Source organism: Seriola dumerili, unplaced genomic scaffold (assembly GCF_002260705.1).
Source record: "Seriola dumerili isolate Sdu_G_001 unplaced genomic scaffold, Sdu_1.0 BDQW01000686.1, whole genome shotgun sequence".
NCBI lineage: Eukaryota > Metazoa > Chordata > Actinopteri > Carangiformes > Carangidae > Seriola > Seriola dumerili.
This window is the reverse complement of record NW_019174941.1, coordinates 620,969-643,176: the sequence shown is the minus strand read 5'-3', so window position 1 is coordinate 643,176 and position 22,208 is coordinate 620,969. Positions and strand designations below refer to the sequence as shown.

The window sequence follows — 22,208 nt, the reverse complement described above, 5'->3', positions numbered from 1 at the left end:
GACATGTTGATGTTGAGTTTTTTCAACACTCAGATCACCACGACAACTAAATTTTGAAATATTTTATTAAGTCCCTTTTTCTTTTATTATTTCCTTTAAGGTTTGCTGGAATTTGGCACTATTATAGGTGAAATCATGTATCCCAGATTAAGCGTGCATTCACTATCCTTCCAATGACATTACTCAAATAAATTTCAAGTGTAACTTAAAGAGTCTTTAAGCTGACTGATTTTGTCTACATGAAAGCATTCAATTCAACACAGAGGTAGAGTTTAAAGTGTCCAATAATAAATGACTAATGAATTAATGTTTATGGTTTAAGGAATTTCATTTTGAAATCAACAACGTCAACTAAATCCTAACTAAAACTATTTAGTTTCAGGGAGTGACATTCTCCAAACTTCAACTGAAGAAAAAAAGTGAGACAAATGTATTTTTGTGTTTTGGGTGAAGTGACCCTTTAAAGTTTCACGTTATCTGTCTTAGCTTCCAACAACATGCGAGTATAGTTGGTAATGAGGCATGATATAACCCATAATTCATTTTTTAAATGCAATAAATCATCATGGAATCACTTTCTTACATTTCAGTCGAGAAAATAATGTGATTAATAGTGTAATTATACACAAGCGACATTTCTCCGATCACGTGCCCCTGGAGACGTCAAACCTCTGGTGCCACCGCATAGATTCATCAGATCGGTGACGGGGCGTAACAAGGCGAAGGGTGCCATGTATCAACAGACGGCGGTGACTGTGAACAACCAACAGTGGTCACGTCAAACCTTCATCTAATTCATCTCCTGCTTCTTCGCCGACAATGATGGTGTGCGGTTACCTGTTACCTGATTTCCCACTGTTTCCTTTCTTTCCACTGAGTCCTGAGTGGAAAATGACTCTGACTGACTGACCGACTTCCTCGGCCTTTATGATTCTGCCAACAGACAGGAAGTTCAATTCACCAGCCTTTGAATATGAAATGCTGCTCATGAGTCAGACAGGAAATGATCAGACATAAACTCTTTGCTGAGAATTGAGAATGGGCCAACAAAGAGCGCATCAAATTTTCAGGAGAGGTTTGTTGTGCTAAGATTGATGGGAAAAATTCAAAAGCAGCTGAATGCTCCTCTTTTATATGTGTTTATATATATATATATATATATATATATAATAATGCATCAGACAAAATATATATGATAATGCCTCAGACAAAATAGCTCACACAAAAGCAGAGACAGACTCGCTCTTATGCTGAAATCGTTATGTCAAGAAACATTTGCCATCGGCTGTGATTGAACTTGTGTTTTTATTTACAATAATTACACAGCTCCAAAGCCTTTCTTTTTTATTCAAATGCTCCTCAAACATTGTCAAACCGCTAATTTTGTATTTTTGATGCTTATGTTTTGGTCCTGTCCACATCCAGCCCTTAGTGTTTTTCACTGCGTAAGGAGCAGCATCTACCTGGGTGGGCGATGCACCTGCGTGCCTCAGCAGGCTGTGCAATTAATTAAGGCATTTCCTAAGCATGTGGCGTAGAGTTACATCGCTTCCTCAGGGCTGAACAGGCCGTGACGTTACATACAAAAAAAAATGTCCCACAAGTCAACTACTGCTTATTGTAAAGAAGCGTGGCAGGGTCTGACTGCAGTGGGTGCTGTTGGTTGGAGAGAGCCCGCTGACTGAACTTGTGAGGAGAGGAGAGAGGGAGCTGTGCGCTCTCTTCCCGGCAGAGTGCGTCCCGCTCCACACGCTCTCTCTCTCTCTCTCTCTCCCCTACTCTCTCTCTCTCTTTCTCTTTCTCTTTCTCACACTCACACTCACACACACACATACACATACACACACATCGGGGTCACTCTACTTCCCAGGCAGCGGACTGGTTTGTCTCCCGCACCTCCTGAACACAGCACATGAGCAGTCTGAGGGACGTCAGCAGACCTTCTCCTACCTGTGCACCTTCAGCGTGCGTCAAAGGAACTCCGCTCTTTCTTTGTCTGTTTGTTTGATCCGCGCTTCTCTGCCAGCTGCTTTTGGATTACGGAGAATAACAAGCGGCGTGGTCTCGTAACTCTCGAAGCCATGGAATTATGGATAAAGTTGATGTTGCTGTACAGCTGCTGCTTTGGAGCAAGTGCAGACTTTGACGGCAGGTAATGGCACATGGTTCATTGTCTGCTGCTTTCGTAAAATAACATTGATTTTGATTTAGAGTCAGCTACAATTTGATCATCACAGTTCAACCAGCGATGGATTTTATGATATTTATGATGGATGTTAAAGGTTAATGTTCAAAGGCAGCAGTTTTGCAGGAGTGGTTGTAAACTAAAGGATTATTTTAAGATCTTTAAACTGTGCAGCTCAATTTAGATCCAACTTAAAACATGTTGCCCCTGTGGAATTATGTGCGCTAAAATGAGGAGTGATTTGTGCTCTGATTTTATCTTCATCACTCTATTATCCCAACTTTTATTCCGATGACAACAGTAGGCTAATAATCCAAGTGCATCTAAAGCATTGCGCCTCAGCGCACACGTTGGAGGCAGCGTTTTACTTTGCATGTGCAAAAAATCACACCGAGCGGTTCTAGTCTGGTGCAGATATCAGAGTGATTATAAAGTGATGTGACAGCACGTTGCCCGGTGGTTCATGTTCAAACACGAATCCGATGAAGTATGTGAAGACAGAGGTGTGGAGACGTGCCAGACCCCAAAGAATGCATGTGTCCGAGATTCCCATCTGCCTATAGGTGCATCTGAGTCTAACATGATGGATGATGGGGGCTTTTTTTTTCTTCTTTTTTTACAACCATGCATAATAAAACCAAGTTGTAATTTAGGTGCGCCCCTGGCCCATTGCTTTGACACAAGTATTTTACTAAACATCTTTCCAACCTGTTTGGGATAAAGCAGTCATGATCATTGACACATTGGCAGAATGCTCATTTGTTTGTTTTCGTCTGGGACTATTTGTTAAGAGGACTTCGAGACGTAACAAAGTGAAATCGAAACTATGCTCCATCTCTTATTGTGTGTCATATTGGGGTGGATTTCTAGAGCTTAGAGTAAAATTGGACTGAAGTCCACCCAAACAGTGAGAGACTTTCACAAACAGAGTCCTGCTGCCAAATTCCCTACATCTCCAACAGAGAATGCAGCCAAGTATTGTGCTTTCTTTTTCCTCATGTATCTCTGTCAGACAGGCTGAGCCTCAGCAGCCGAATCCTCTCTCATGTTCGGCGTTCTTCAAATGAATGAAAAACTTTGAAGATTATGGAAGTAATTGTTATTGAAATGGTGTGCATGGATTTCAAAAAGCCCTCTCAGACTGACTGCATTTCCACCTGCTTGTTGATGGATTTTGACATCTGTAGGAACAGGCCTATCGCCTGTTCTCCTCCTCAGCTCTTTCACTTCAGTTTTCTGCTTTTTTGAAAAGTTTTTTTTTTTTTTTTTTTTGTTTAAAGAAGCGATTTGGATATCAAAGGTTTCAGTAAGGAGTAAACATGTCTGTGTGAGAGTGAGAATGATGGATAGGGCAAAGAATAATACGGAAAATTGGAGTTTAGCATTTGCCAGTGCATGTTTTTGTTGTTAAGGACACTTTTTTTTTCTTCATCACCACGGCTAATGTTTGTGTGACAGGCCGTGTAGGGCGTTAACTTTTATTTCACACATTGCCTTTGTGTAATGATCATTTTCTTTAACGTAGCAGCAGCATATTGTACATTATTAACATCTCTGCTGATGGAGTGGCTTGTCACCATGGCCATAATTTGTGAATTTTTATGGGTATAAACTTGCCCGGGCCTGACTCTCCGCTCGAATATTAATTCATTGAGAGAATATCCCCTGAGACCAAGCACAAGCAAAAAAGTCATTTATTACCTAGTCTCCCTCACTTATTGCCTTTTAGAGAGCGCTCCTAACAGGCTTATCCATCGAGCCCTGAAGGGTCCTTCACGGGCATCATTGGCAAGATCATTTTGTTCTCCCATAGCTTCAGATAAAATGCTTTACCTGTGCATTGCACTGTTGTGTTGTTGTTGTTGTTGTTGTTGCCACTTTTTATTCCAACCAAGGACCCAAGGACGGCCAGTTTCTGGTCATATAGCACAGAAGACTCTGGCAAAACTTATAGTAGAGGATATGCTTCCCTAGTGATGTCACTAAATTGCTAAGCCAAGCAGCGCATACCAGACCTCCTCAGTAATAATCCAAAATCGTGGACTGCTGCCAGGATATGTTGGCATTGTAATGTCAGACCCACATTTGGGCTTTTAGGGTTTGAGAAAAAGTGCAAAAACACTGTCAAAGTCTCATTTAATGGAAAACAGGCAGTATGAATTAAAAGATAATACATTTATAGTTTACTCAGTGTTCAGTATCTGGCATAGTGCGTGTCAGTGTTGTAGTGAAGAGTGTATCAGCGTCTCTATTACGAGTCATAGAGAAGATTTAAAGTGTAACCCTGACAAATGTTTTCTGCCAGTGGACAATGAGTAGAGTCAGACTCCACTGACCGACAGGTTCAGTGTTGTCTCGCCTATTGAGAAACATGCATTCACAAGTAGCGCACCTCACGATACAAGACACATCAACTGTAATAAACTGCCAGGTTCCAATGGAAAATGCAGCATAACTAAGCTACCTGCTCTTCCTGTAATTTTGCTGTCATTTCCACTGAGCACACAGGACACTGAGGGAGTAGCGCAGGTGGAAATCTGAACAGAAACTCCATGCTGCATTGAAATTAGGGCTGCATGGACCATCGAACATATGCAGGCCACAACCACTGACTTCCAGGAAAAGCCTTGAGTCATGTTGAATGAAGTATGTACTGTATGTGAAATTCAAGTGCACAGGCAACATGACAAGCAATATCCTTTGTACAAAGAAAGAGAGAGAATAACAAAAATTGCAGCGAGGTCTGGTCCTTTTGTTGCCTGTTGGCTGTCGAGACTGCTGCAAAATGTGTGTGAGCAGACACTTGTATATTGTAATGCAATTTAACCGTTCTGTAAAACTTCCTAACAATCCGATATTAATTGCTGTTAATACCGTGTCACAGTTAATTCAGTGGTAATTTGTAAGGCTGTAGTTGCCAGTGGTGTTGAATCCCTCAGTGTTGGGATGAACCCCACGCCTGGAGTCAGGACAGCAGAGCCACTGCGCATCCTTCACTGCAAGAAACTGCACCCAGACACTACATGCTAGTTAGAGCTACAACTAAGAATTATTTTCATTACTGATTATCTGACAGTTATTTTCCCAATTAATGTTTTTGTCACTAAAGTGTTAAAAATTGTTACAATTTAGATTAATCAACCGGTTGCAGCTTTAATTCTAGTACTTACAAAAGTCTCATTCCTTTTAAAAATAATCGTATAAGCTCTTGTTTTGTAGCACTCAGCGTGCTCTTAGCTGTTTGTTTGGAAGGGACATCGAGCTCTTGTGCCTGTGTAGTTTGAAACGTTAATGTGACCAACTGTAGATTTAGCAGACCAGCTGAAACCTAGCCTTAAATCTTCACCCAGGATATTTGTCAATATCCCGCATGGTGCTGCGTGTTTATGTATGCAGTCTCGGAGGCCTGCATGCGGATCTGAATGTGCGTGCAGCCGAGGTGGTTCATTAAGACGGCAGACACCTGATGACTCCACAAGCTCGAGCCTTCAGCTGAGCTCTGCAGGTCTGAGCAAGTCTCTCAGCGGAGACGCTGGAAATGCAGCAATCCAAAATCTATGGGTGTCGGTGAGATAGCTCCACTCGGCAGTCACGCTTTGCATGCTTCAGTATGGGTTCGTGGATGGATGGTAGATTGATAGATTGAATTATCATCGCTCTGAGTTAGGACTGCACCTTCATGGTTCTGATTATCATGCTACATCCCACACTGCTCCCCTGTGAGCAATGGACTGACTACTCTTCACTGTTAGGCAGGGATGGTGAGCCAGCTCTATATGCCCGGTTAGACAATGGAAGAAGGATGGTGTCCCCACTGTGGATATCATCCTCTCCGGTTCTGCTGGAAGAACCTTGTCTGTGCTTGAGAAGAGATGTCACACAGCACGCGTGAAGGGTGATAATTATCTGCTCGAGTTCCTTCGAGGCTTAGTGCAATTTAGTATCATTATTCTGAGCCTCAGGGTAATAAATACAGGTATTATACCAACGTCCATTTGATATGTCAGCTTTCCGTTCAGTAGAATATCACTGGGTGTACATCTGGAGAAAAAAAAGAAAGAAAAGAATCTCCTTCTCCTTTGTGCAGTGTCACCATAGCTTCCATTGTTGCTTGTCGTAATTTTCAAGCCCTAAATGATCGAAGAATTGAAAAATATGTATTTGACATTGCTGCAGTGATGATGTGATGAAATGGTGATCTGATGAATTGCATTATACCCTCAGTTTCAAGTTCAGAGCATGCTGCGGTGCACAACTGCCGCAGGCTAAATTCAGCATGAATAGGACCGAGAGGAGCATTGAGGACACTGAAACGTGATTCCATATTCATGCACCGCGTGTGTGTGTGTGTGTGTGTGTGTGTGTGTGTGTGTGTGTATGTGTGTGTGTGTGTATTTATGTATGAGTGTGTAGGTGAAAGCATTAGAGGAGAATATCTGATTCAATAATCCAGAACCTGTTGCATCTCATGAGGTTCCTGTTTCCTTTTTCGCACCCACTGCACCAGACAAACCTCCCAGATGCAGATTTGTCACCGTTCACTCAGAGCCCATAGGAGTTCAACTCTACTTTGCTCTTAGTCTTCATAACCTTCTTTGCTCAGATTGAAATGCTATGCCCTTTTGGTCTTCGCATGTTGAGAGTGTATGTGTACTTTTGTTAAAAACCAAATCAAACTAAATACCAGCTTTACCACATTATTATTTCCTGCTGCTGGAAAAAAAACAACTCAAAACCTCAGGTTTAGTTGTCAAAATAGGCCATTGACTTTTTCTTGGTTCCATCATAAAGCTGCCTGATCTGTGTCTTGTTTCCATTCTGATAATAATTTAACATTTCAATGACCTCCATGTCTTTTGTTTATCCATATACAAAGGAACAGGGCTAATGTATAACTAATAGTTATTTTTACTTTTGCTCAATGTGCCTTTTATTCTACTGATTAATCGTTTTGGTCTACACATTGTTAGAAAATGGGGATACATCCCTGAGCCCAAGTTGAAAAACAATAAATAATCACGTCTGAACCATAGGAACCACTGAATGTTTTGCTTAAAAATTTTTTAACGATTAATCGACTGTATAAAAACACTTGCAGGTTAACTTTGATTAATCAACAAAATTATGGGCAAAAGAATGAGACTAAAAATGAGGACATTTCCATAACTTTCAAGTTTTGGCAAGTGATATAAGTTGAAGCTAATTAGCTGCATACACCGTGTCTCTCTGGCAACATCTGGCAATCATCACTGTTAGATGTGACTTTCAAAGCAACTTGTGGCATCTGAAAGACTTCAAGGCTGTAAAAAAAAAAAGAGATGACAGAACAACAAGAGTGCTAGTCCCACAATTTGCTTCTTAAAAAAAAAAAAAATGTTGGACAAAGGAAAAAAAAATCAATTTATTGACGGAGAGATCGAGGAACAAGATTCGTGCTAAACACCACTGAATCACTGTCTCAGAAATTCCTACAGAGGTGGGTTCATACATCTGTGACAGAGTTTCTGGTATTAATGACTGGGCTTTCATTTGAAAAGAGCTTTTATTCAAGGAAATTAAACGACAAAACTTAGATCTCTGACCGTTCTTTTACAGTTAGATGGAGCTGTTTAACCTTCACAGTCTTTTGACAAATGTGATGATGGTGTCATCTGCAGTTGCATGGGAAGCTTTCCACATGGAGTACGGTGATAATTTTGTAATGTCATCTGAAAAAAAAAAAACAAGGTGAAACCATTAGGCTGAGCAGGAGCAGGTGCAACCATAGCAGCATAAACTCTTCCCACATGATGCCTCCGTCTTCTAAGATGATAATTACCTTGTGCACACTGATGAATAAATTCAAGAGAGTGCGAGAACATCAGGTTGAAATCAGCTTCTCGTCAACAGATTTAAATGTCACTAAAATGTCAGAGGAGGTTTTTCAGATGTTCTCGAAGTTGTCGCCATCCTCCAAAGGAAGTTACTTTTGCCACATGCAGAGAGGTTCTTGTTTTGCTTTATGTAGCTAACAAGTGTAGAGTATGGACGGACAGCAGGTTACCATGTTTGTCCATTTGACCTTTTCCCTTTTCCTTTTTTCCTTTCCTTTCCTTTCCTCTTATACTGCATGCTTCTTGGAGGTTCTCACTGCCTGACTGCCTTCCTGCTTTGCCAGGCAGCAGACAAACATTTTCCCTGGATCTGCCACTCTCACTTAGCATCCATCTGGTTTTTTTCCAGTGAGGTGATTGGCAGCGGGGGCAAGCATTAGCATTTCCTCATCTTGGCATAGAGACACTAACTAGGCAGGGATAGCGGCATAGGATGTGCCTTGAATACTGAGCAACAACCTCACTCTCTCATTGAGGCACAAAAGAAGAAGGCATCTTTTGTGTAAAGGAAGTATGTCAAGAGAACCTCTCCTTTGTTTTCTAACTGGATTACAGTGTGTACAGCACCTCTGTGCAACTTAGAACCTGCATAGTCAGTTCAGAGCAGTCCATTTTTATGAACAGGATTTATTTAATAATCTCCGCAAAAGTCTCATGTGCTCAAGACTTACAATGAGAATGAAAGAGTAGTCTCAGCACTTAAGGAGATAAATAGTTTCTTTTATTGTACCGTAGGAAAAACTCACCCCACTTGGTCTTCAGATTCATTTATTATTTGCTAGATTTTAGGTAACATCTCAGAGCCAGGCTCTCAAGAGTATTCGGCTTGGATTTTCATCAGTATCCTTAAATGGACTCATTCCTTCACCCTATTCTCTCCATAAATATGTGGTGAGCCTTGGTACAGATAAAAAGGTAATCCACACGCACAGTCTGCCAAGAAGCTATTTCTTGCTCTGAGCAGAATAGAACATGGTGTAACAAAAACATCCAGCTGTAATTTCTCTTAGAGGAATTGCAGTTTTCGGGAAAAAAAACTATATCTGTATAAAAACTAATAACTAGCTGCTCTCTCTGTAGCAGGGAGAAGATTATCTTTCACCATCATAAAAGTGTGTGATAGGTTCTTTAAACATACAGCAACGCTGTACTCTGACATGTGTTCATGTAATAAATAGAGATAAAAACCATACTGTATTTTCAAGGGCACCAGGCAGTGCATGGCTTCGACTCTGCTTCACAAACCTTATAATGAACACAACTGTAATGTCGTTTTAAGATTTGAGTGTCAGTTCTGCACTGATGCACACTGAAGTCTAAATTCAAATTGGGTCTGGCAGGCTTTCAACACAGGTCTCCACTTTGACATTATACGAACCAACGCGATGTGATGTGCTATCAGTTTTATTTCTGTAATTCAAAGATGATCGTCTGTGGCGAAGCTGTGAAGTAGTAGAAGTCAGACTTGAACACCCTGAGAAAATGTAGCATAAGTTTCTCTCTCTATCACTCTCGCTCTCTCTCTCTCTCTCTCTCTCTCTCTCTCTCTCTCTCTCTCCCCCCCTCTCTCTCTCTCTCTCTCTCTCTCTCTCTCTCTATATATATATATATATATATATATATATATATATACACGTATATATTAATTGCTTCTGTTCTTATGTGAAGCTGAAACGATTAGTTGATTTATCAATTGGTTGAGTGACAGAAGATTGATCAGCAACAATTTTGAAAATCAATAAACCATTTCATTCAAATGTTCAAGCATGAATGGCAAACATTTCCTGATTCCAGCTTCTCAAATGGGATATGATAGTCTTTCCATTTTGCAGTGTTAGTCAGATAAAACATAGGACTGAAAGATGTTGCCTTGGGATATCTGAAAGTGTAATGAGAATTTCTCACTATTTTCAGACATTGAATAGAAAAAACAATGAGTCTTTTCTCTCTACAGCAGAAAAAATTAAACGAATTATGTGCAAACTTTGAAGCTTCTCTCCAAACAACATTGAAAAGACCCCTGCTTTTTCATAAAGACATTTTAATTGGCCGTGAACTAATTATGCCATCTCCTCACAGGTGGCCGCGGCAGATGGCCTCATCCAATGGCCTGTGTCGATACGGGGCCAGGGTGGACTGCTGCTGGGGATGGACGCGCCGCTCCTGGGGTCACTGCCAGCGTGAGTGCCACCATGCCTGCTGCTGCTGCTGGGGGCAAAAACAGGGCTAACAAGGTTGCGAGGTTTCTAGCTGGGGTCAAAGATGCTATTAGACAGAAGAGATGCTGGCGCAGTCACTAAAGGCTCGGGAAAATACATGCACTCACACACATACGTGCACGTTGTCAACAACAGAAACACATACAGCTAATGGAGCATCGCTCCTGGGACAATCTTTGAGGAAAGATTGATGTTAATGGCTGGTTGAATGGAGGACCGGCTGACATTTATATTCACACTGAGGGTGGCCATAATGAGGGAGAGACTATAGCTGCAGGTGGAAACATTCAAGGGGTAGATATATGATTGATTATGGATTGCTACTGTGCAAAAACAAGCTAGCTAACGCTGCCAGAACAATACAAATAGGAACAGTGGTGTTCACACAATCTATGGCGTTGTCAGGTGTACATACATCGACTCGTGTGTGTATATTCAGCAACGGCACTTAGAGGATTCAGAGGATGTGCCCTGTCGTTGCCTCTTATAGCACCACACGCCTGTGTCAGATGGACTGTATGAAATATTAACACGTCACATTTTCGACATATTTACATTGTGTAAAGATCCTCTGCTCTCCTGAAATGCTACCCAGGAAGGTGTGAATATACTAGCATGAGTTTCAAATCTGGCCAGTTGCCTCACAAATGCCACATCCCCTGCATGGCTTGGTGCCTGTGATGGTATAGCTGCTGCTTTGCTATGGAGGTTTAATCAAGAAGGGGGTAAATGCACAACCAGGCCTTTTTCCACTGCAGGGACATAGCAAACCTGCAACTTGAAGCAATAGCTGGATGTTTTGGGAGATATTATATGTTACCTTACAAAGAGTTAGAAGAGAAAATCAATACCACTTTCACAACTATTTGTTAAATATGAAGCTACCGCCAGCAGATACCTTTGGACAGAGCCAGATTAGCTGCTTTTCCCAGTTTCCAATATTTATATTAAGCTAAGCTAATCGATTGTTGGAGGTAGCTTCATATTTTGTGTACAGATATGTGACTAGTATCGATCTTCTCGTCTAAATCTAAAAAAATCCTAAAATGTCAAAACACTGGTTTTGCTCCTGTTTCCACTGATCAGGAGGTAATGCCCCATCCAAGTTCCACGTACTCAGCTCTCAGTGCATGAGGAGTGCAGGAACTATGGTTGATCGTGATTGGTCAAGCTGATCCTCACATCACAGCAAAGGACGACCACAACAAACTCAAGAATAAAGCGATAACCATCTGTATCAATCAGGGGAAGCAGGATTTTTGAAACTGATGTAGGGTGACCAAAATTCAATGTTAGGCCAACATCTAGTGCCAACGTTAATTTGAGGTAGAATACTGATGACAGCTGATGTTGATATTTACTTGGTTTAAATTTGCGTTGTCCAGTAACCACAATCTAGGGTCTTCCAAATGTCTTATGCCAACTCCATCTTGACATATATAATACCAATATTCTGGTCATGAGCAAAACCCATTGTCTGCTACCCATCATAAAGTCGGTTAGCCAATGTTGGGTTTTGATGTCAACACGATTTTCATTTCCAATCAAAATTTAACATCTACCCCGTTAGACTTATTAGAATCCAACGTCTTTCTGACATTACATTGACGTCTGGTGTCAGGTGGGGAGTTTGTGCTGTTTGTCATTCTTACCTTTTCTCAGTGGTGTCGAACATCCTTGTTTCATTTCCTCAGAACTGTAGCTTCCACAATTGGATCTATCAGTCATGCTATCTGCTTTCTCCAGTATTTCTGCTCCCCTTTGCAAGTCTTTCCATCTTTGTTGTCATAGAAGTGAAAGAAAATCAACACCAGGATTAGCAACTCTTCCTACATTGTTTTCTGTCATACAGCTGCACTCACCCAAATGACACCATCTGTCCCCCTTACACACATTTAAAGGCATATATCAATTCAAAGCAGTGTCTCCTGCTCTGTGATGTGTATCCAAAATATCCCGCTTTGTAAAAAACTGTGGAAACAAAAGGCAGAACTTGGCACCAAAACCTTAGAAGTTCTTAATAGTTCAAGTTCAGGTTGTTAAGTTCCTTTTGTGGAAAAGGCCTTCAAAGTTTCTTAACTCTGCATGTTGGTTGCGGCCACATATTAAAGATTGTTCAAATAATGTTCATTAATCCGCTCATTTTGTGTTTTTCATCGCTGAAATTACCATTTTTTGACTTGTGTTTTTATGTGTTGAAGCTCATCATGCCATGCTATAACTGACCTTGTGTTTAACTCATTGTATTTTATGCATTTTTTTGTGTAAGAATATGTCACACACTGCTTGTTGGGTCCAAACGTCTGTGCGGCTGCATTTAAAAAAGATGAGCTGAATATGCTGGGTTTATAGCAGCTATTTTCCATATTTTTTACCTGATGCTGTGTTCTGCACAATGTCTTAGTTTGTTCTGGAGAATACAAACAGTATTACTTGAGTTCATGGCCCCGGTGTTTTGTATTTCTTTTAGCTCAGCCACATTAACCCAAGGTCTTTGCAAGACAAATCTGCTTTTTATCCACCTCTCGCTTCATGTCTAAAACAAAATATGATAATTTTATTCTTACATAAACACTTGGAGTCAGAAAAACAACTTATGCTAATGGTTTATGGGACAGACCTAGCCTCGTAGCTTGAGGGGGGTTGATTTCATGGTTGTAAATTAGAGTTTTTTTTTTCTTTTTTTTCTTTTTTGCAATAGTTGGCCTTCTTGAAAAAAAAAAACTCCTACCTTTTCACAAGGCCTTGACACTTGAACTACAAAATCTGAGCTGGAATGATTCAGACGAAAGCACTTTTTTACTCAGACAGTTCAATTGTATCACTTGATGCTGTTTGTTTGAAAATGGGGCCAGACTCAGCAGTAATCCTGGCAGGAGTCTGCCGTCTCAATGCCCAATTCCTCCCAGTGCATCTGTACTGGGCTGTCTGCCTTGACAGATTCCCATGTTCAAAATGCAAGGTGGAATAGATTGTTGGTTTTGAACAAGGACAAAATAGATGAAGATGCCTTCATTATCACAGAAGCTTAGATTACGGGAGAAGAAACTCATGTTTCACCCATTTCAAACCCCAACGGTGCCACAGCACATGCTGTAGCCTATACTTACAATTCCACAAGACATGACAATCATTGTTTTGGCTTTAGAAATCAAGAGTGAATACGCATCGTAGTCGGAATTTATTTATTACTCGACCACCCAGAAAGCAGTGTGTGAACATGTTTTCTTTGTTGTTCTGGAGTCCCACATGTTCCATGAGCCAACATCAGCTAATTTTGAGTTTAACAGTATCAAGTTGCTACCCTTTTTTTTTTTGTTTTTGTTTTTGTCCAACAAAACCATATCTGTTCTTTGAGCAGTGAGTGCTTGTCTTAATGCTTCTAAATGCCCCTGACTGTGTGCGCTGCTCAAATCCATTCACTTGAGACTACAATCAGTATTCCATCAAGTCAGTAAGGTGCTGATTTGAACTTTAGGTGGACGGCTTAAGAAAGAAAGGGAGTGTAATCATCTATGTGTATGTGTGTGTAGTTGTGTGTGTTTGTGTGCTCCTTTGTGTGCATGTCTGTGTGAGAGGATGCAATCATCACAGATTTCAGGTCCTGGAAAGTTTTTGTAGCGATTGAGGAGATTAGATCGGCACTATCGGATTGTAGCCTTCTCAGCCATGGAGCTCAGCGATAGTTTTGTGCTACTTCTCTCAAAGAATGAAAAATGGATCAACCTTGGCTTTTTTTTTTTTTTTTTTTTTTATAAGCTCCCAGAACCGAAAGCGCAAGGGGGAGAGGAAAGAAAGAACTAAAAGTTGGGGAAAGTAGAAATCCTGAGGTGTAAAGCAAATGGTTTAGAGGTAAGAAGGAGTTAGAGATGATTGCTGCCAGAGTGGGGAAGAGGGAGACAAGTGAGAAAATCAGGCAGATGGAGGGAGAGAGAGAGAGAGGAGCTTTAGATTTATAGTAGACTGAAGCTCCACTTATAATGTTCTGACAGGCCATCAGGCAGGCAGAGCCACACTTGAAGCTACTTATTCTAACCAGCTGCCATCATGATCATTTTACTGCCACTGTGAGCATTTGTACATTTGTTCAGCATTTGCATTTCCAGTGTGATACAGTTTACAGTAACTAAAATATTTTTATTTCTTCCACTTTTGATGAAGACGAAAAAATTAGTCTTACTATCCATTGATCCCCTCAGTCAGTTGAAGCAGGAAGAGGAGCATTATTTATTACGTTTGTGAGGTTGTAAACAGACCAACTTTAATTTGAAGTTAATTATATCCCTATTAGATGTTTTGAAAAGCAAAATTGTTTGGGCCTCAAAATTCATAAGAGAACAACTTTAGGAACTGACTGAAGAATCAAAATTATACAGCCCAGTATGCTTCTGAATTTACTTCATATTGGGTAATTCTGCCAAGATGCAGTGTCAGTGCAGGCAGTACTGTGCCCTATATGTAGCAAGTTGGAAAGTAAGGGTGTGAAGGTTGGGGTGGTGGATTCGGGTATAGTCAGAGGCCTGTAACGTAAACCATAATCTAACCTAGCCTTAACCAGGTTACTTAGTTACCTAACCATACCCACACTTTATTTTCTATAACCACCACCTTTCTTGAGCATCATAGTTGCCATTCACAGATATTGTGGAAAGGACTATCTTTACAAGAATAGTCCAGTGATTTATCTTTTCCTTTCAATAAAATCCAACCAGCAGCAGTGAGATATCCTGACATTTAGCATTAGTTACCCAGAATCCTACACTTCCCATAAACAACCTGATATGTCTTTCACTACACACATTTACTACCTGATAAATGCCCACAAGTCCACAAAATAAAAACATAATAATAATAATAATAATAATAATAATAAAGACATCCATCCACCTTTTTTATGTGCATTTTCAATTTGCACAAAAAATGAAAAAACTGTGAAAAAGTTAAAAAAAAAAATATATCGCAAAAAAAAAATTTTGTGAAAAAAGAAAAGTTGGTGTATCAAGTGCCAAGTGTGACAACAAGTGCCAACAATGGAAATAGACTGAGCAAATAAAACATATTGTACATCAAGTACATGACTCACATGTCCACTGAAGTTTCCGCTCCACAGAAATAGCAGCAGACGAAAACCTCAGGTCTGTGTGGAGCGATAAGGAGACTGTGACATTTTTCTAACCTCACCACTTGAGGTTTAACTGGTGCTCTTTTAATGGCATCATCAAGTTGCACCCCCCTCTTATGTTTCATCTAATATTTGCATAACTGTAGTAAATGGAAACACACATGAAAAGCACATGCTCAAATGCTGTACTGTTTTAATCGCCAGCATTCAGAGACCTGAGAGACTTGCAGTTGACTTGCAAAGTGCTTACGAAAATCTGTCACCTGACTTGGACACATCTCAAAGGACCCAAAACTAGTTTTGATTAACCTGAATTCTCCCAAAAGTCTTAAAAACAGCTCTGGTAGAAAGACACGCATTTATCTCTGCAATGTAAAGGAACTGGGTTGAATATCACCTCCATATTAAATAGTTCACACATTATAATTTCCTCAGAGGTCCTGATGGGCTCCATTGAGATCAGGATTTAGTTTGATTGAGTGCAGTCTTTGTCTCTACAAATGGAGTGGACAGGATTAAGGCAGGACATTTGAATTGGTAATGTGAGCTAACAAGTGAGCGATGAAAGCAGAAAAGTGATACCTCAGTTTAAGTAATTCACTTCATGTTGATTGTCTGTGCGGTTCCCTTGTCTACCCTACTTTCTTTCATGATCACTGGACTGTAAAGGCCAGTCTGAAAGTGTGCCTTTTCATTTGTTTGAGGTAATAAGGTGAAAACAAAATGGGAAGGTTTACTTGAAAAAAAAAATGAGAGGGAACATATGCAGAAATAAAAAGCACATGTTCAGAATTATTTGACACATTTCCCACTTTAAAGGCACTTTGAAACTGTGCTGATATTAAAAATCAAACCCCTGGTGAAAAGGCAATCTGTTCACAGTCAGGTAGCTGAAGCCTTTATTTTTATATCGAAGAAACCGGGGCCATGATCTCATTGAATGATAATGGTGGTATTTTCATCTTACAGTGCAGTGTTGTAATTTAAAAGAGAGAATTATAATTTTATTGTTCCACAGTGTATGAGGGGAGACTGCTTTATTCGCTCCCATTTAGATGTGAGTGATAAGGAATATGAAGTTAACATTTTCAGAAATAAGAGAACATCCCTGGAGACAGTGGCTTCAGTCAGACATCATTTTAATTATCAGAACTCAATTGTAAATGCATTCAAAATGGAGCTGTTACCCAGAGGCAACTGGTGATATGTGTGACTCCAGAACTCCAGACTGTGAGAGTGTGTGGGTGTTTTTTTTTTTCTTTTTTTTTCTTCTTTCTTTTCCAGGAATGTTTGCTTGTCCAAGTGACCAGCCTCTGCCCTCTAACATCATGTTTAATTTTTTTTTTTTTTTTAATTTTCTCTCAAAGGCTAAACAGTGGCTGCAACCTTTGTTTGTTTGGCTATTTGTTTTGCAGCTCTCTTCGCCTTAACTCACAGAGTAGTCGGGATAAGGTGCCAGCCCCAAGGTTAGCTCCACGTTTTCTTGAAATAATCTTGCTAGACATGTATAGCTGGGGGGCACATCCTCTGAATCCTGGGCTCACTCACTTATTTATAGAGCCAAGCCCAGTCTAACCCCCACCCAACACCGCTTACACCTCGCTCACACCCCTTGGCAGCTACCATCACCTTCCCTCCGCCTCAGATCTATGCAAACAGCTTACGCTCTGCAGACCTGATTTCACCTGCAGACATGTCTAACATGAATTATGCTGAAGTTCTTTAGTGGCTTATTAAGATTCATCTACCCCCTCGACCCCTTGGAATACTAATGAAACCCTTAAAGCTGAAATCCATAATGTTTTTTAATTAATACATCAATAATACGAGGTGTGGCTATTAAATAATGAGACTAATGCTGGGTCGGCTTACACAGGCCCTGTCTCATTATTTAATAGCCACACCTTTTATATCCATCTGAGTATTTAGTGTGGTTTGAGAGGCTCTGCATACATAACTACATAGAAATCTCGATCGGGTTGTGCAGGCTGAGAATGTCAATGCTATCATACTTCATCACGTATGTAAATAAAACATTCACCCTGACATTAGGCGGCGGATCAATGACATTTTCACTCCATACGAGCAACAGCAAGATTAAATTATTCAGACACTAGATGATATGTTTTCTGTATAGTATGCACTGTATGTTGATAAATTGATCATTTAATAAGATGAGCAATTCTGATAATCAATTATTTGTCATTTGTCAAGTAAAAATGCCAAATATTCTCTGGTTCCAGTGTCTCAAATGTTAGACTTTTCTGCTTTATCTCTGTTTTATATCTTTTTGGGTTTGGGACTGTTGATAAGCAATTTTAAGACATCACCTCCTTTCTGGGCGTTTTCAAATGGAAAATTTACATTATAGTCAAAAAATCAACCTATCATGAAATAATCATTAGAAGCAGCCTTAGGTGAAGAATGAGTTGATTACAAGTTGGTGCAACTTGTAGTTAATTATGTAATGATTCTCCTTTCTTACTTTGACAAAGCAATGCAGTGCACTAGTATAAAAATGCATACACAGCATCAGAATCAATTAAAAACATAATACGTTCCTTCGTGTTTCTGATGAGCCGTCCACAAATAGACATTAAATCAAAAGAATCTGCGTCGGTACCAGCCTTCTGCTGTCCAGAGGAATGGCTGATGTAAACCAGAGCGAAAGTGTGTCATCACTCGGCATGTTTTGATGGCGGAACAAGGGTCATACGTGCTATGTTTGGCCTTCCAGCTGGTGCGGCCATTTTTAGTCGTCCGTGTCCTTTGCTGTGTGTTTAATGAACACTGGCCATTTTCCTGATCTCTCTGCCAGGCCAGAGGCTCAAAAATACCCTCAGAGGCAAAGCCTGTTGATGGCTGCCTCTGATCCTGCTAATCAAATCCTCCCTCCATGTAGGACAATAACAAAAAGCACCCCATTTGACTACTCTCTAACTAACAACATCAATAGCTTCTTTCCTTTTATCTGAGGACCAGACCAAAGTCTAACAAACCTCTGCTTCCAGAAAACTACAGCGCTCTTCCTTTCCTCCAACAAATTGGGCCATTTTTAATCATTAATTGTGAACTATGACTGCTCAGAGGGTTAACACCCTGACTCATATCACCACAAGTGGGCTAGCAGTACTTTCTTCCTATTTGATTACATAGCCTAATAAAGTGGAATGAGTCTGGAGATGTTATCTACTCCAGTTAAAGGATTCATCTCATACCTTTGCCGGTGAATTCCATTTGAACAGTGTTACAGACTGAAACCTAAGGAGATAAAGTTGTTCCTTTCGGATAGCCCTGAATGTGTGTCACTGGAAATTGTAATAAACGATATTGTAACTTGATTCTCAGTATATGTATTTCCTATAGAGAGAATATAATTCAACCCTTTCTTCTTTAGTTCTATTAGGTGTCCCTGAGTATGTTGAGGTGGCTTTTACCTTGTTTCTATCATTTATAATTTCTATCTGACTTATATATATCTCCACCGAGGCTGCACGATTCAATGGAAACGTACACAATGACTATATGTTCTGCGGTATAAGCACATCATAGAGTTGCAAAGGCACTGTGTGGTCAAACCTTTGTAGCAGTTTATCTAAAATAGACCACACAGTAGGCAGTGTGTGCTCATTCAGGTATGTTATGTGGTAAATATGGGCAATTTTGAGATGGAGAAACAGTGAAAAAGGTGTTTTGCAAAAATATAAAAATAGAAAGCCAAATAAATGTTGCTTTTACTGATAGAGGTAACAGGAACATTGAGAATTTGTCACAATTTAGGTGAACAAGCAAAAATATAAAGAGCTTTAAAAGTGCAAAGTAGCAACGCAGTAGCACTGTGTCAAAAAAAATCCTCTCCCTCTGTCATTTCAGCGAGACCACTGCGGTGGCTCGACAGGTGTCCTGATGCAAAGGGCTCTGGAAAGTAAATGCAGGGTAGAGGTGGAAAAAAGTTTTAACCTACCGTAACTTTTTCTGCAATGCAATCCACATTCATCTGGCACCGTCATGTTAGCCACTTAAATACTCTGTGTGAAAAGCACATTTCTGGTAAATTACTTTGTAATGTGAACATTGTTATTCTACCATTTTACCCTGTAAGCATTAAGACAAAGGGAGAGCTTTCCAGACTAATACAGTAATGTAAACCACTGTGCGGTGTTCTGGCCTCTGAAAAAGCCAAAAAGTCATTGATATATTAATCATGGCTTTATTTTATTAAACTGGACTTCCTGGATCATTTTTCATATTCTCACTCAAGCCGAGACAACACCCACCTCAACACAGCCTCTAGCAGTTTCTTTAATGCAGTGCTATTTTCAGTCTGAACATCCACTAATTTGTTCTTCTGTTGCCCTATGAACCAACTCGCCACCAAATTGAACAAAAATCTGTTAAGTAGTAGAGCTAAGCAGCTAAAGGTCACACTGACAAACAAGAAGCAGCATAGTACACATCACACCTTTCCACATGCAGTACACAACACATTAGCTCGTATATATAAGCACTCTAATCCAGAATCTCTCTCTCTCTCTCTCTCTCTCTCAAACACACACACACACACACACACACGTACTTCCTCTTCCACCACAGTGATAATTAAGTCCTCTGATTGCACTGTATTATGACAGAATTAATGAAGCTTTTAATGAAAATTAGTAACACTTGGCTGAGGCCCCGTGATTCAGACATGCTTAGCAGCAAGCTGCAGTAAGCACAGTCAGATAAGCAGGGCAAGCCTCCAGCTCGCTGAGACCAAACACAGAGAGTCAGTGAAGCTGTATAGCTCCTGCAACTACCACGTCTCTGTATGCACTCAAAATATCACCATCCGCACAGTGTACGAAGTGCAGGGCAGCTCTTTACAGAGGCACTAATTATAATCTACTATTTTGGTGCTCTAATTGTGCTACAGTCTTAGGGGGAAATATTATTTGCCAAGGTAATTCTCATTGGGTGTGTGCCAGGATAAATATCAGTGCTGCATTTTAAACTCAAGAAAAATCTAAACTTTTCTCTGTGGTAAAAGGTCAAACTTCTCATTTATCTCATAGAGTCTGAAATGATTTAATATCAGTGCGTGCAATAAAACTTCCCCAAGAGTCAGCGCTGTGCAATGTGAAAAAAAAAAATTGCTATATATATATAATCTGGTTAGCTGAAAATGGCTGCTCTATTATCATTAGTCATTGATAATAACACTGTCGCACAAGGAGAAACAAACAAACACATTCCCTATATGAATGAGGCATCATGCTGTCTTATTGCTTTAATGTGGGGTAAATAGATCATTTACAGCCAAGGGGTTGTGGAAGTCAAGAAGCAGTAGGATTAAGTGCTTTGTCATCCTGATCTGGTACAAGAAGTCTGCCAGGGCGCTGCACTGATCTGTCTCTTCCTCTTTGAATCCTCCCCGAACAGCTGTGTGCCAGCCAGGATGTAAGCACGGAGACTGCGTGGGACCCAATAAGTGCAAGTGCCACCCCGGCTTCACTGGCAAGACCTGCAATCAAGGTGAGTTTGCAACTATAGAACTAGTATACACAGCGAAAACACAGCTGTTACTTTGCAGTTGCATATGACTTTTTTTTTTTGTCAGACTGCACTGAAATAGAAACATGCACCACAAAGGATGTCAGAATATATGGTGCTCCTGAGCATATCATGACTCAAACCCCCCACCCCCCACCCCGAAGTAACACACAGGCCTGCTGATGTGCACATATTTCACATGAAAACTAAGTGAAGGAGAACCCCTGCCCTGAGCAACCGCAGGGTAATCATTGTTTATTGTGGTCAGATCTTCAGCGCACAACACCAGCGTATTAAAGTTGCCACTTACTCATCGAGCGGAAGCTGGTTTTCCACCAGCCAACAGTGGTAAGGTGCTTTAATCACGAGGGGAGGAGAGAGAGAGAGAGAGCTGATTCAGCTTAAATGGAAATGAGTGGTGAGGCCGTGTTGAATGATCCCGGGAGTGCATCCTCTCCTGTGAAGATAACATCTCAATTACTGACCTGAGATAACTTGGCCCGGCTGAGTGCAACCAATGCTATTGAAATGCTGTTTGTGTGGGTGTGTGTGTGTGTGTGTTTGTGTGTGTGTTTGTGTTTGTGTGTGTGGATGCTTGAGCTTTTGTGTATTTTTTCATCAATGACAGATTGGACATGTTGAAAAGCGTTAAAGCGTCCGGGTTAGCCGTAAATTGACGTGCGTCCAAGCAGTTTGAGAATACTTGAGGAATTCACGCCCTGAGACAGGAATAGGATAGTGTGTAATTAAAAACAAGGGAGGGGGAGGTTGGAAGGGAGGAGGGGTAGGGGGTGTTGAAATCCTTTCCGGAATGTTCCAAGTGACTCATCCTGCATTTCGAGGCTATAGGTGGCTCCTGTCTGCCCGGCCAGACGGCTCTGCTTTGTCTTAATCTTCAACAAAGGGGAGAGGAAAAAGGATCCACGTCCGATTTCCAACTACAATAGACTTTGCTGCCAACCGCTCAGACGGACTTATCTGACAAAAGTGATTCCAAGACCTTTCAAGATGAAACTGTACTTTCAAGTGTCCATCGAGCGTCCCACAAGTTCTAGACATTTTACAGACTGTACCATTTTACTCAGCTTTGAATGGCAGACTTGCCCTTTCAGCCTATTTAGGTGGAGATAACCTTGGATTCTGTTTTTCAGCTGGCGCACGCTATGAAAACCCAATTTAATTATTCAGAAGCCATAGATTAGATTTTCTCATTTAAATGCAGCCTCCGTTAAACATTGATTTGAGGTTTAGTATTGATGTGCCAGGTAGCCAATGTT

The 22,208-nt window shown here is 40.6% G+C and overlaps 1 protein-coding gene across 2 annotated transcripts in view; it reads left to right on the top strand.

Moving 5' to 3' along the window:
• Positions 1-1,812: 1,812 nt before the first annotated feature.
• Positions 1,813-22,208, top strand: part of npnt (nephronectin) — a 49,145-nt gene continuing 28,749 nt past the window's right edge. Inside the window, exons 1-4 of one of the 2 annotated variants that reach the window (XM_022765467.1) lie at positions 1,813-2,152; positions 10,138-10,238; positions 16,815-16,865; positions 20,821-20,913. In XM_022765467.1, the coding sequence (XP_022621188.1) occupies positions 2,082-2,152; positions 10,138-10,238; positions 16,815-16,865; positions 20,821-20,913 (316 nt within the window). In that variant the 5' untranslated portion in view covers positions 1,813-2,081. The remainder of the gene's footprint in view (positions 2,153-10,137; positions 10,239-16,814; positions 16,866-20,820; positions 20,914-22,208) is intronic. The other variant, XM_022765468.1, reaches the window with a different exon arrangement.